The sequence below is a fragment of the Ammospiza caudacuta genome, chromosome Z (genome assembly GCF_027887145.1).
Source record: "Ammospiza caudacuta isolate bAmmCau1 chromosome Z, bAmmCau1.pri, whole genome shotgun sequence".
In the NCBI taxonomy this organism is placed as follows: Eukaryota; Metazoa; Chordata; class Aves; order Passeriformes; family Passerellidae; genus Ammospiza; species Ammospiza caudacuta.
Window position 1 is genome coordinate 72,283,980 of NC_080632.1, and position 12,657 is coordinate 72,296,636.

At 52.3% G+C, this 12,657-nt stretch overlaps 1 protein-coding gene across 1 annotated transcript; it reads left to right on the plus strand.

The window, feature by feature from the left end:
* Positions 1 to 2,643: 2,643 nt before the first annotated feature.
* LOC131571663 (serine/threonine-protein kinase PAK 3-like) lies at positions 2,644 to 9,546 on the plus strand. Its single transcript, XM_058824443.1, has 11 exons — positions 2,644 to 2,722; positions 4,540 to 4,637; positions 5,335 to 5,371; positions 6,057 to 6,120; positions 6,754 to 6,802; positions 7,112 to 7,224; positions 7,483 to 7,600; positions 8,390 to 8,489; positions 8,761 to 8,957; positions 9,055 to 9,192; positions 9,445 to 9,546. The coding sequence occupies exons 1-11, from the start codon at positions 2,644 to 2,646 to the stop codon at positions 9,544 to 9,546; spliced, it is 1,095 nt and encodes a 364-aa protein (XP_058680426.1).
* The last annotated feature ends 3,111 nt before the right edge of the window (positions 9,547 to 12,657 follow it).

Here is a 12,657-nt window from a genome sequence, read left to right on the forward strand (position 1 = left end):
TGTTGTAAGACTCCCTTCCTTGCCAGGCTGTAGCTAAGTGGACAGTCCCTTTCAGAGGCCCAAAGAACATAGTGAGGTAAGCAGCTTTGCTTACCTGAAGTGTGGCATGCCTGTGGGAAGCTGAGAGACCTACAGGTAATGAACACCAGGTAATGAGCTGCCATTCAGGACAGCACTAGGAGGCAGATGTGCAGTCCTTTCTGGGCCTCTTGTCTTGATCAGATGTCAGGCTGATCAGCAGCAATCACCATTTTGTTGCCACCCTCCTCTCACTATGTCACCTGTGGGATGGAATGGCATTCTCACAGCGGCAGCATCTGGCATTTCCTCCCTGCTTCTCTTTTCCCCGCTTTTCACCCCAGACCCCCAGGGACCCTCTGGGCCAGCCTCATCCCCTACAGGGGTGTGCAACCACCAGGGCCTCCTGCAGAGCCCCATTCCCACTCTGCTGCCTCCTTGGCCTTTTCCCACCTCTGGGCCAGCCTGCTGTTGCCAGGTGTTGGAAACATGCACACAGCATAGCACACCTGTCATTGAGCAATTTGATGCAGGAGCCCCTGCTGAGCACGGCTCCCCACCCCGGCCCTTTTCCCACCCAGCTGTGGCTCCATTTCGCCTCCATCTGCTGGCATACCCACTGTGAAGGACTGCTCAGGGACTGGATGCTCCTTGAATGTTGCCCACAGGCCTGATTTCCACGCCTCCCCATTCCTCCTACCCCTAAGGCTGCCTCAGCCGTCTGAACACAATTTTTCTTACTCTAATGGCTTCCTGTGCTTTACTTGATACTGTAAGCAGAAGTACACCGTTTTGATTGTCTTTCTTCTAGAATTAATAAAAATAAGTTTGAAGTACTCCTAGATTTTGCCATTGAAAACTTGAGGCAAGTGCACAAAGTAGAGAAGCTTTCTGTGCAGCTTTTCAGTTAATTTGAGGTCCCCTTACTCTTCACTCACTTTCAGCATATCTGTTGATTTTCCTTTGCTCTCATCTTTTAAGCTTCATCCCTTGTCTATCGATCTGCAAAAATAGCCTGTAAACCCAACGCAAATTTACTATCCTTTGTATTTTTCCTCTTCTGGAAAAGCTGAGGCTCGTGAGATCTTCTCCTGTGATCTAGACTTTGATTCCCATCTTGGCTCTGCCGAAGTGCAGAACAAATGTAATTTATTGCCTGCTAGTGTGATCTGCTAGCAAAGGTCACATTTAGAGCTAAGCATGATGCTTCTCTCCCTCCGTTGAATACACATCTTTGTGTCAAGGCCTGGTGACTTCCAGGAGCACCTGGAAGCTACTGCCAAGGACAAAAGTCTCACTCTTGCTGGTTTTGACACTGATTTGTTGGGAGGATTTTGATCTACGTCGACAGTGATCTACAGGAACTGGATCCTTGACACCAAGTGCCTTCAAGCAACATCTCTAAGCAGAGTGGGCAATGAAGTCCAGATACTAATGAGTTGTGGTTTGTTTTAACTCTGTCTAACATATGGTACACTATCCCAAAACATGTTATTTTTGAGTGCTTCAGGCATTGAAAACTTAGGTTTATTCTTGTCAACACTTTTCTTTCCTCTCTTCAGAAATCTGCATGTCCAGCTACTAATTTCTTTCTCAGCTTGTTGAAAAGTTACCAGTCAGACAAGACTTGTTTCTTGACCCAGAGATGGGGCAAGCGTCACCGTTAGGCCGGACGTGGCATACACACGTGATCAGGGTCCAAGAAGAAAAAGGTTTGTTTGTTTTATTCTGCATGTTCTCCAGCTTATACACTCTTAACAAAGCGTGATCTCAAGTCACTAACTACATCACAATAACTTCTTCTATCCATTGGTGCAAAGCAATTAACGTCAATACAACTGGCAAAAGTTTTACAGAAATTTATAAGGCACGTATGCACATCTACTTCGGCACCTAGTCTAGCATACGCAACTTTTCCTGAATCTCTTCTAATGGGTTTCCATGCTGACGGCCTTGTCTTCTTCCTTGCTATGGATACACTCAAAAACCATCAACTGCTATTTCTTCCATGAGCTCAGCTTTGCTTGCAGGCCAGCTGTCAAGCCCCTCCATAGGTCAGCATGCACCCGCGTGCTCCAGGAGCAACTGCAGCCTACAATAGTCCTGGAAATTTATTATCTTTGCTTCGTTTGCCATCTAAATGTCACTGAAGAAGTTAGGCTTTTCCAAACCAGCTAGGATGCCACCTAGAAGAAGCAGACTTGCTTTCAGTCAAAGCTTTTGGGACCAAGAGTCATGTTTGCTTGCATTGCTTGGATGCCGCTTGGATTGGCGCATTTTCTGAGTTCCCCTGGCATGCCTTGAGCACTGCCTTTGTGAGTGAGGAGAATTTCCCAGGCTTTTCTTTTGCATCAGCTGTACACAAGGTTGTCTTGCTGGGCACAAGAAAGCCACAGAGCAGCTGCCATTGTGAGGTCAAGCCAGAGGTGCCACGTCACAGTGCTGTCAGCACAGCGTTGTCCCGGTGCGCGCCAGGCCTGGTCGTCCAGAGCAGCTCTTCCGCTGGCTCCCTGCAGGAGGATCCTTGTGCTCAAGGAGCTCTCAGCAGACGGCCTGCACCCCGAGAGGAGTCTTGGCTTTCCCTTGGCTGGCACTCAGCGTGCAAACGCGCACAGCACTGCCAAAATGATTGGGCAAGTCTGTGCCGCCGTTTGCACCATCTTTTCTGTTGTCTATTCTGGCTACTACCTGACCCAGCTGACTCGTAAGTAAAGGTTTCTCCTGGGGCTGGCATTGCCCAACTTTTGCTTGGCTCTGCTCTTTATGCCGCAGCAGTGGCCCAGTTTCTTTGGGAACAAAATGGCCGTGAAGGTGCCACCGCTTTGGTCAATGTCCTGCCAGCAGCATCAGCTACAAAGGGGGCATCTGTACTGGGTAGCGCGTGCAGACTATTTGCCATGCAACCTGCAGCGGTTGCCTTCCCTCCCCGGGAGAGTGCGCGGCAGCGGAGTCTGTCATTTCCTCAGCTTGCTGCTTCAAGCAAGACAAGCTGCAAATTGCAGACTCTGAGGGCAGATCCTCACAAGTATTTCTACCAACTCAGTGGTTCTCTCCAGGAGTGAAGGAAAGCACCTTTTGCTCCATATTCTACCCCTTAGAGGCCTTGGCTGCATGACTTGAGCCTTTGATGCTGTGCCAAGACTGCGATTGCCTTGGCCATGCAGCACAAACTCCAGTGCAGGGAGGGTTTGCTGCTGAGCCCAGCAGCTGTTCCTGGGCTGCTTCAGCAGGGAGCTGCCACAGGGAAGGGACCCTTTGTGGAAGCTTTGCTGGGCTATCATCTTCAGCCAAGGGATGGGAATTAGGGCGTGCAATTTAAAAGAATGTATATGGAAAATGCAGGAAAGAGAAGAGGGAAATGTAGCTTGAGCTGTTAGGCACAAGAGAAGCTCAAAGTTTTGAAGAGCAGCGGGCATTTCCAGCACCGCCTTCCTATTTCTCTCTTGGCAAAAGAGGCCCAAATGTAGCCAGAGGCTCCTCTAGGGTCCTTCTTGTTCTCTTGCTTGCTGTGGGAAAGAGCTGTTGCTCCTGGAGGCATGTTGGGAAAGGGAAATGCTCTGTGTTGGGACTGCCTTGTGCTGTGGGAGTGGCCAGCACAGGCACTTTTCTAAGGGCCTCTGGTTCCTTTTGCCTTGCTGGCTGCAGGTCACCTGACACGCGGATGGAGACAAGCCTGTCCTTTGGTGAGTGGCAAAGGAAGCTGAGACGTTGCTGGCGTGTGAGAATTGTGCAGCAATTCTGCCAGCTTGGCCTGTTGCAGCCGAGTGTGGAGTGCCGGCGTGGGAGGCTGAAGGAAAGGCCAGCTGCCCGGTGGCATCAGCAGTAGCAAAGGGAGCACTGGCTGTTTGCTGATTTTCCAGTGAAAAGCCTTTCAAGAGATGAAAGGCAAAAGGGACAGCTCCAAGGCATCTTGCTGCTTCTAGGCAGCAGGGAAGCTCAAATGCACAGCAAGATGGAGTAGCAGCTCGTTCAGCCAGCTTCCTCGGCTTTGCGTGACTCAGAGGCCCACTTGTATCAAAGTCTATGATTTGCCCTTCTTCTGGGTGCTTTCCCAGCTCAATAGAAAGCAGCTCCTAAGGCACTGGCTTTTGCCCATCTCTCTCACTTCTGTCTGCCTGCAGGGCACAACAGCAGGGTCAGCAGCTCCTCTGGCTGCCTCTGTCATTGAGGAAGAGGATGAAGAGGAGCAAAGGAAGATGAAGCCTTCAGCCGCTGTCCCTTCACAGCCTGAACTTGCAGAGCCAGTAAGTGACAGCTGAGCTTGGCACTGCCTTTGGCGCACGGCCAGGCTACCCGTTTTGGAGCAGCCCTTGTTGCTCGTGGCTGAAGATGCTGGCAGCCGTGTGCCTGCTGTGACGTAGTGCGGCTTCAGGCAAGCTGGGGAGCCCTGGCCAATGGGTTCTGAAGTTTGACATTGAAGCTGGGATGCTGAGAGGGCGCCAGAGTGTCTCTTGGGATCAGACAGGAGGCAGCATTGAGTGACTCTCAGTGCAGGAGTCAGCCCCTTGTGCCCGTTGTCAGTGCAGGCTGCCTGTGGTCAGCGGACAGCGCGGCCCAAATACGCAGTTGACAGCCTTGCAGGGTACCTGGCAGACACTGGCCCCTGGAAGGGACCTGCTGTCTCCGTGGACTAATTAGCTTCAGGCTGTGCTTCACTTCCAGCCGGTCAGAGCAGAGTTTGGAGAGGAGAATCCTCGGCAGCCCTGCATTGTAAAAGGGCGGGTGGGTCTGGGCAGGGCTGGAAGGCGGCTCCCAAGGGCCGCTCTCTAAAGGCTGCCATAGAGAAGGGAAATCCGTGAAACAGATCAGAGAAGGGACACGCTGCGGGCTTCTGAGCAGACTGTTGCCTGCCAACTCCGGGCTGATTTCATTCCGGCCCAGGAAAAGACAGGAGGAGGAAAGCAGCGAGGCTCTGGGGCCCTGCTCTGATCTCCTTGTGGATTTGGCAGCCCCATCGATACCTTGTTGCCAGTGTCTTGCAGAAAAGCTGAACACGTGGAGCATGGAGGTGGTCGGGAGGGGCTGGATCCAAGTAGCCTTTGGGCTTCTCCCGAAGGTGCCTTTGAGAAGGGGACATGGGAACTGCTCCAGCTGGAGAGGCCTGGCCGTGGCTGGCAGCACCTTCCCAAGGCCTTGCTTTTGCTGTGCGCTTAGTGGGGGGCATGAGTGCCAGCCACCCTTCTGACGGGCAATCCTTTCTTGTCCCAGCGCAAGACAGGCTCTGCCATTCAACCTGGTGCCGCCGGACCAGCATGGCCTGCAGCAGCCAGCTCAAGCCCCGCTGCCGGCACTTCCTGCAGCAGCGCAGCCCAGCAGCCCGAGATGAGGGAGGAGCAGGGCCTGAAGACACTGAGTACGTCTGTCTGGTGCATTTCTTGTCTGCCAGAGCAGGGTCTTGTGCGAGTGTCTGGGTGTAGGCTGCGCCAGATGCTGGCCCTCAGTCTCAGAGGCACTTAGGCCTCTCTGCAGAAGGTGTTGTACTGCTCTGAGGAAGCGCGGCAGCGCTCAGGGAGTCCCTGCTGCCTGTGAGGGCGGCTGGGCCTGGCTTGGCCCTGCCTGGGCTGCCTTCTGGGCCAAAGACAAAAGCAGAGATTGTTTCTGCTTGAGCAGAAGGCTGGCACGTAGCAAGTGACTATTGCCCAGGGAGCTGTCTGGCCCCAGGTGTTTTCTGGCTCTGGTTCTTACTCCTCCTCTGGCCCAGACACTTTGTGCCCCTGGCAGTGGACCTGCCAGTGATGGTGGGTGTGACTGCGGAGGCAGCAAAGGCCCTTGCTTACCTCTTAGGGCCCCCTTCTTAAGGGCTCATCATTTTGGCTTATCGCGTGAGATGCTGCTCTTGAAAGAAATCAAGGCCTTCTTGGAAAGGCCACCTGATGAAAGGTGGAGAAGATGGCCCTCCCACTTGCTGGTCTCAGCAGCTGGAAGCCGCGGGACCGCAAAGGGCCCAGAGCTGCGGGCAGTGGGGCTGCCTTTGGGACGCTCTGGGCAGCGGCGTCTCTGTGTGCGAGTGAGCGCCCTGCACTGCTTTTGTCTTTCAGGGAGCATCGTGAGTCCGGGCCGGCCAACGGGCAAATACACGGCATTTGAGGAACTCGGGCGAGGGTAAGCGTGACGTCAGCTCATTTTACAAAAGTGTGGGCCAGGTCTTTGGCTGGTGCAATATCAAGCGTGAAGTCAGGCAAGCTCCAATCATGGTCAGGCTCCGGCTTGACCTCGTGTCGCCTGCCTGGACTGCTCGGTCAGAGCAATGCAAAGGCCTCATCAAAGACAAGTTGATGCTGGCAGTGTCTTGCTTGCAGCAGTGAGGAGCAGGAGCTGGGAGAAGCCCTGGCCCTGCAGCTTTGTGGCCTGAAAGAGCACCTTGCCATCCAAGAAAGGTCAGATTGTCAAGGACAGTCTTCTGACTCAAACTGTTCTCCCTTTTTTGACACACACATGCATGCACACCCGCACAAGGAGAGAGTTCCCCTTAGGTTCTGAAATGACCTGGCAGGGTGTGCGCCTTGGAGATTTCCAGCGGCCCTTGGTCTTCATGCTGCACCTTAGTGTTCCCTTGGACAGCCTGCCCCGCATGGCAGAGGGCTCACGGGCTAACATGCTGTTGGCCGAAGAGATGCTGCAGCCAGGCATTTTTTCTAAGGAAGGCGTCCAGGCAGCCTGGGGAGATCTGCTGCCTGGGCTTGCTTTCACTGCCAGAGGGATAAAGGTCTCTTTCTGCTGCTTTGGTCTTTCTAGAGGGTTTGGAGCTGTTTATAAAGCCCTTGACACCAGCAGCGGACAACAGGTAAAGTGCCAAGAGCCCCACGCCATTTTGCAGCTCTGGAGCGCTTTGCCCGCTGCTGTGAGCTGTGCTTGGAGGTTTGGGTGGCAGCTCCATGTCTGCAGCAGGGGCTGTTCCTCTGAAATACAGTCGAGGCTCAGGCGGCAGAATGCATTTGGGATGGCTTTTGGTGCTTCTGCTAAGCTCTGCTGTCTAGTGACAAGGCACTTTGGCCCAGCGTGCTGCCTCATTGCACCAGCACTCGCTCCGTGCTCCTTGTGATCTCGAGCGGGGTGCGTCTTCTCAAGGTACCGGTGGCCAATGTCATTGCAGGTGGCAATCAAGATCATGTCACTCGAGGAGGAGATGTCCGAGGAGCTGGCTGCCAATGAAATCCTGGCCATGAGGGACAACAGGAGTCCCAATATCGTTACCTACTTAGACAGGTTGGCATATTCTGGTGTCAATGTAGCTTTAGCTGGTGCAAGCGCAAAGAGACGATGCCCTTTGGTCGCTGGCAGAGAACAGAGCTGGGGATGATTTCTCTGCGTGTCTCCAGAGCGTGGGAGGAGGTGGAGCTGGTGTTCAACAGTCTCTTGTGGCACCCGTAGCTTGGAGAGCAGCTGCAAAAACCTGTCTCAGGCCCTGGGGTGACTGAGGCTATGCCCATTCTGTTGCTCCATGCCGTGGTTTTCTTCTTTCAGCTACCTGGTGGATGCGGAGCTCTGGCTGGCCATGGAGTTCATGGACGGCGGCACCTTGTTTGATGTGCTGAGGGCAGTGTACCTGGAGGAAGGACAGATAGGCGCTGTCTGTCGGGAGGTGAGGGATCCCGCTTGTGCTTGCCCAAGACTGCCCGGATGCTGCTTGTCAGCTGGAGCTTAAGGAGAGCCGAGATTTCTTGCTCTCACCTTTCTTTTGCTGCTGCTGCTGCTGCTGCTGCTGCTGCTGCTGCTGCTGCTGTCACGCCACACAGGAGAAGAAAGAGCATGGGAAGTGTACTGCCTGCCAGTGCCCTTGCACTCCTCAGGCTCTGTTCTTGCACTCTTCCATCCTGTCTGTCCTCTGGCCTTGGTGCTCGCTCACTGGTTCAATTTCTCTTTCTTCCTCTTCTCAGCTTTGCCTGGGAATGTTTGCCTGGAGCCTGTCTGTCTGTCCTACATTGCTTGCCACTGGAAGGCAGCATGCGGGTGGCAGAATTTCAAGCTAAGGGCAAAGAGCTGTCCTCAGCTTCAAAAGCTAGCATTGCAGCCTGCATGGCGATGCATTGTGGAACAGCTCGAAGGTGCTGCTGTCACCAGCAGCTTCCTCTTCTGCTGCCACTAGGCTTCCCCAAAATTCTTTGCCGTGCCGCCTCCCAGCCAAAGGTGGCGCGCTTCCTACCCAAGGCCGGTGGAACTTTTGGGAGCCCAGATGCCTTTGCTTGGAAATCTAGAAAAAACTTCCAAGAGTGTTGAAGCAGCAAGCTCTTCATGGTGACAGCAGCGTGATGTTTCGCCCTCGCTCACAATTCCCTGAGAAAGCCGCCAATCCCCTTGAGCTCTTTCCTTGCGGGTGGGATGAAATCAGATCCTGCAGGTTAACTTTCCCTCCCTCCTTTTTCTCTCTCAGTGCCTGCAAGGACTGCATTTCCTTCATTCCCGCCAAGTCATCCACAGAGACATCAAAAGTTGCAACGTCCTGGTGGGCACGGACGGATCCGTCAAGTTGGGTGGGTATCCCTGCTGGGCTGCAGCATGTCCAGCATATGCCGTGTGCTTGCATTTTGGTGACGGCCACTGGGGCAGAAGGGCGGCTTGGCCAGTGCGTGAATCGTCAGGGTGTTTTTGAAGCGGCCGATGCCTTATTTGCCTGGCTCCAGGCACGTGGAAGGAGAGCTCAGCTGCTTTTTCAGTTAGATTCAGCATGACCTGGTCAGGGCAATGGTTTTGGCTGCTTTGCCAGTGGTAGCTGGCTTTGACAGGCTTTGTTTTTGTCCTCAGGTGACTTTGGCCTCTGTGCTCAGCTCAGCCCTGAGCACAGCAAGCGCAGCTCCAGCGTCGGCACTCCCAGCTGGATGGCACCGGAGGTGGTGAGAGGAGAAGCCTACGGCCCCAAAGTGGACATCTGGTCCCTGGGGATCATGGGGCTGGAAATGGTGGAAGGGGAAGCTCCTTACCAGCGGGAAGCCCGTCTCCGGGTAAGGTGCAGCTTAGCAAGAGGGCTCTGTGTGGAGAGAGCTGTGTGTGGCTAGCAAAGGAGCAGGTGGAGTGTCCTCTTGCATCCATGTGCTGTAGGCTTTTGAACTGCTAGAAAGGAACGGGCCCCCAAAACTGCAGAACCCCAGGCACCACTCGGCTCTCCTGCGCGACTTCCTCCGCTGCTGCCTGCAGGCAGATGAGGACAGGCGCTGGTCTGCCCAGGAGCTCCTACAGGTAAGAAAAAGCAAAGGGGCAAAAAGCCCTGGCAGCTGAGGACACCTGCAAAGGTGGGAAGGGATGAGGAGGAGGAGGAGTGTGGGCCACGTGGCACAGAAAGCTGCCAGGACAGGAAGGCGCAGGGGGACATGCTGCCCTCAGTGCTCTTTGTGTGTCTTGCTGGTAGCCAGGGAATCCTGCTTGAGCCCGCAGGCTCAAGTGATCCTGGAAAGTAAGAGTTCCTTTCTTTGTTCTTTTTCCTCTGGGCAGCATCCCTTCGTGACCTCAGGCGATCCTGCCTCCAGCCTGGCTGCTCTGATCATCTCAGCCAAGCAAGTGCAGGAAGACTGGAGAGGAGACACCTGCGCCTGAGGAGGCCCTGATGCCCCGCCAGCCAAGAGGAGGGAAAAGGGGATGTGTCATCTTTAGGCAGAGCTTCAGCCATCCCCCGAGGTTGAAGAGGAGCTGTGCCGTAGCTAGGAAACATGATAGTGTAGATATTTGCTCAGTTTAGCTGTTAGGTTAGCTGTTAGGTTAGGTTGGGTTAGGTTAGCATTAGGTTGGATTAGATTAGGTTAGGTTAGGTTAGGTTAGGTTAGGTTAGATATGTTGTTAGGTTCAATTTAAAGCTCTGTTGTTTTTCTTTCTGCAAGAGATGAAAATTGAAAAAAATTAGGAACTATAGGGATCAACTTTTAAGGACTATAGAACGTAGACAGCTTGGATAGTAGAGGATTGTTTAGCTTAGGATAGAGTGTTGTTAATTTAGGGAAGCTTTGAAGTAGAAATGAAAGAATTGTCATAATAAGAATTAAGCAGTGAGAGGAAAAGCTGGGCTGCAGCAGAACTGGAGCCTGCAGGCGCTCCAAGCTGTCAGCCTGAGCAGGCCACCTGCAGGACAGAATGATGAAGATGAAGAAGCAGCGAGGGGATACTTTGTTTCAGCCCGAGTGTCAATAAAAGTCGAAAATATCCAGAGTGTTGTAAGACTCCCTTCCTTGCCAGGCTGTAGCTAAGTGGACAGTCCCTTTCAGAGGCCCAAAGAACATAGTGAGGTAAGCAGCTTTGCTTACCTGAAGTGTGGCATGCCTGTGGGAAGCTGAGAGACCTACAGGTAATGAACACCAGGTAATGAGCTGCCATTCAGGACAGCACTAGGAGGCAGATGTGCAGTCCTTTCTGGGCCTCTTGTCTTGATCAGATGTCAGGCTGATCAGCAGCAATCACCATTTTGTTGCCACCCTCCTCTCACTATGTCACCTGTGGGATGGAATGGCATTCTCACAGCGGCAGCATCTGGCATTTCCTCCCTGCTTCTCTTTTCCCCGCTTTTCACCCCAGACCCCCAGGGACCCTCTGGGCCAGCCTCATCCCCTACAGGGGTGTGCAACCACCAGGGCCTCCTGCAGAGCCCCATTCCCACTCTGCTGCCTCCTTGGCCTTTTCCCACCTCTGGGCCAGCCTGCTGTTGCCAGGTGTTGGAAACATGCACACAGCATAGCACACCTGTCATTGAGCAATTTGATGCAGGAGCCCCTGCTGAGCACGGCTCCCCACCCCGGCCCTTTTCCCACCCAGCTGTGGCTCCATTTCGCCTCCATCTGCTGGCATACCCACTGTGAAGGACTGCTCAGGGACTGGATGCTCCTTGAATGTTGCCCACAGGCCTGATTTCCACGCCTCCCCATTCCTCCTACCCCTAAGGCTGCCTCAGCCGTCTGAACACAATTTTTCTTACTCTAATGGCTTCCTGTGCTTTACTTGATACTGTAAGCAGAAGTACACCGTTTTGATTGTCTTTCTTCTAGAATTAATAAAAATAAGTTTGAAGTACTCCTAGATTTTGCCATTGAAAACTTGAGGCAAGTGCACAAAGTAGAGAAGCTTTCTGTGCAGCTTTTCAGTTAATTTGAGGTCCCCTTACTCTTCACTCACTTTCAGCATATCTGTTGATTTTCCTTTGCTCTCATCTTTTAAGCTTCATCCCTTGTCTATCGATCTGCAAAAATAGCCTGTAAACCCAACGCAAATTTACTATCCTTTGTATTTTTCCTCTTCTGGAAAAGCTGAGGCTCGTGAGATCTTCTCCTGTGATCTAGACTTTGATTCCCATCTTGGCTCTGCCGAAGTGCAGAACAAATGTAATTTATTGCCTGCTAGTGTGATCTGCTAGCAAAGGTCACATTTAGAGCTAAGCATGATGCTTCTCTCCCTCCGTTGAATACACATCTTTGTGTCAAGGCCTGGTGACTTCCAGGAGCACCTGGAAGCTACTGCCAAGGACAAAAGTCTCACTCTTGCTAGTTTTGACACTGATTTGTTGGGAGGATTTTGATCTACGTCGACAGTGATCTACAGGAACTGGATCCTTGACACCAAGTGCCTTCAAGCAACATCTCTAAGCAGAGTGGGCAATGAAGTCCAGATACTAATGAGTTGTGGTTTGTTTTAACTCTGTCTAACATATGGTACACTATCCCAAAACATGTTATTTTTGAGTGCTTCAGGCATTGAAAACTTAGGTTTATTCTTGTCAACACTTTTCTTTCCTCTCTTCAGAAATCTGCATGTCCAGCTACTAATTTCTTTCTCAGCTTGTTGAAAAGTTACCAGTCAGACAAGACTTGTTTCTTGACCCAGAGATGGGGCAAGCGTCACCGTTAGGCCGGACGTGGCATACACACGTGATCAGGGTCCAAGAAGAAAAAGGTTTGTTTGTTTTATTCTGCATGTTCTCCAGCTTATACACTCTTAACAAAGCGTGATCTCAAGTCACTAACTACATCACAATAACTTCTTCTATCCATTGGTGCAAAGCAATTAACGTCAATACAACTGGCAAAAGTTTTACAGAAATTTATAAGGCACGTATGCACATCTACTTCGGCACCTAGTCTAGCATACGCAACTTTTCCTGAATCTCTTCTAATGGGTTTCCATGCTGATGGCCTTGTCTTCTTCCTTGCTATAGATACACTCAAAAACCATCAACTGCTATTTCTTCCATGAGCTCAGCTTTGCTTGCAGGCCAGCTGTCAAGCCCCTCCATAGGTCAGCATGCACCCGCGTGCTCCAGGAGCAACTGCAGCCTACAATAGTCCTGGAAATTTATTATCTTTGCTTCGTTTGCCATCTAAATGTCACTGAAGAAGTTAGGCTTTTCCAAACCAGCTAGGATGCCACCTAGAAGAAGCAGACTTGCTTTCAGTCAAAGCTTTTGGGACCAAGAGTCATGTTTGCTTGCATTGCTTGGATGCCGCTTGGATTGGCGCATTTTCTGAGTTCCCCTGGCATGCCTTGAGCACTGCCTTTGTGAGTGAGGAGAATTTCCCAGGCTTTTCTTTTGCATCAGCTGTACACAAGGTTGTCTTGCTGGGCACAAGAAAGCCACAGAGCAGCTGCCATTGTGAGGTCAAGCCAGAGGTGCCACGTCACAGTGCTGTCAGCACAGCGTTGTCCCGGTGCGCGCCAGGCCTGGTCGTC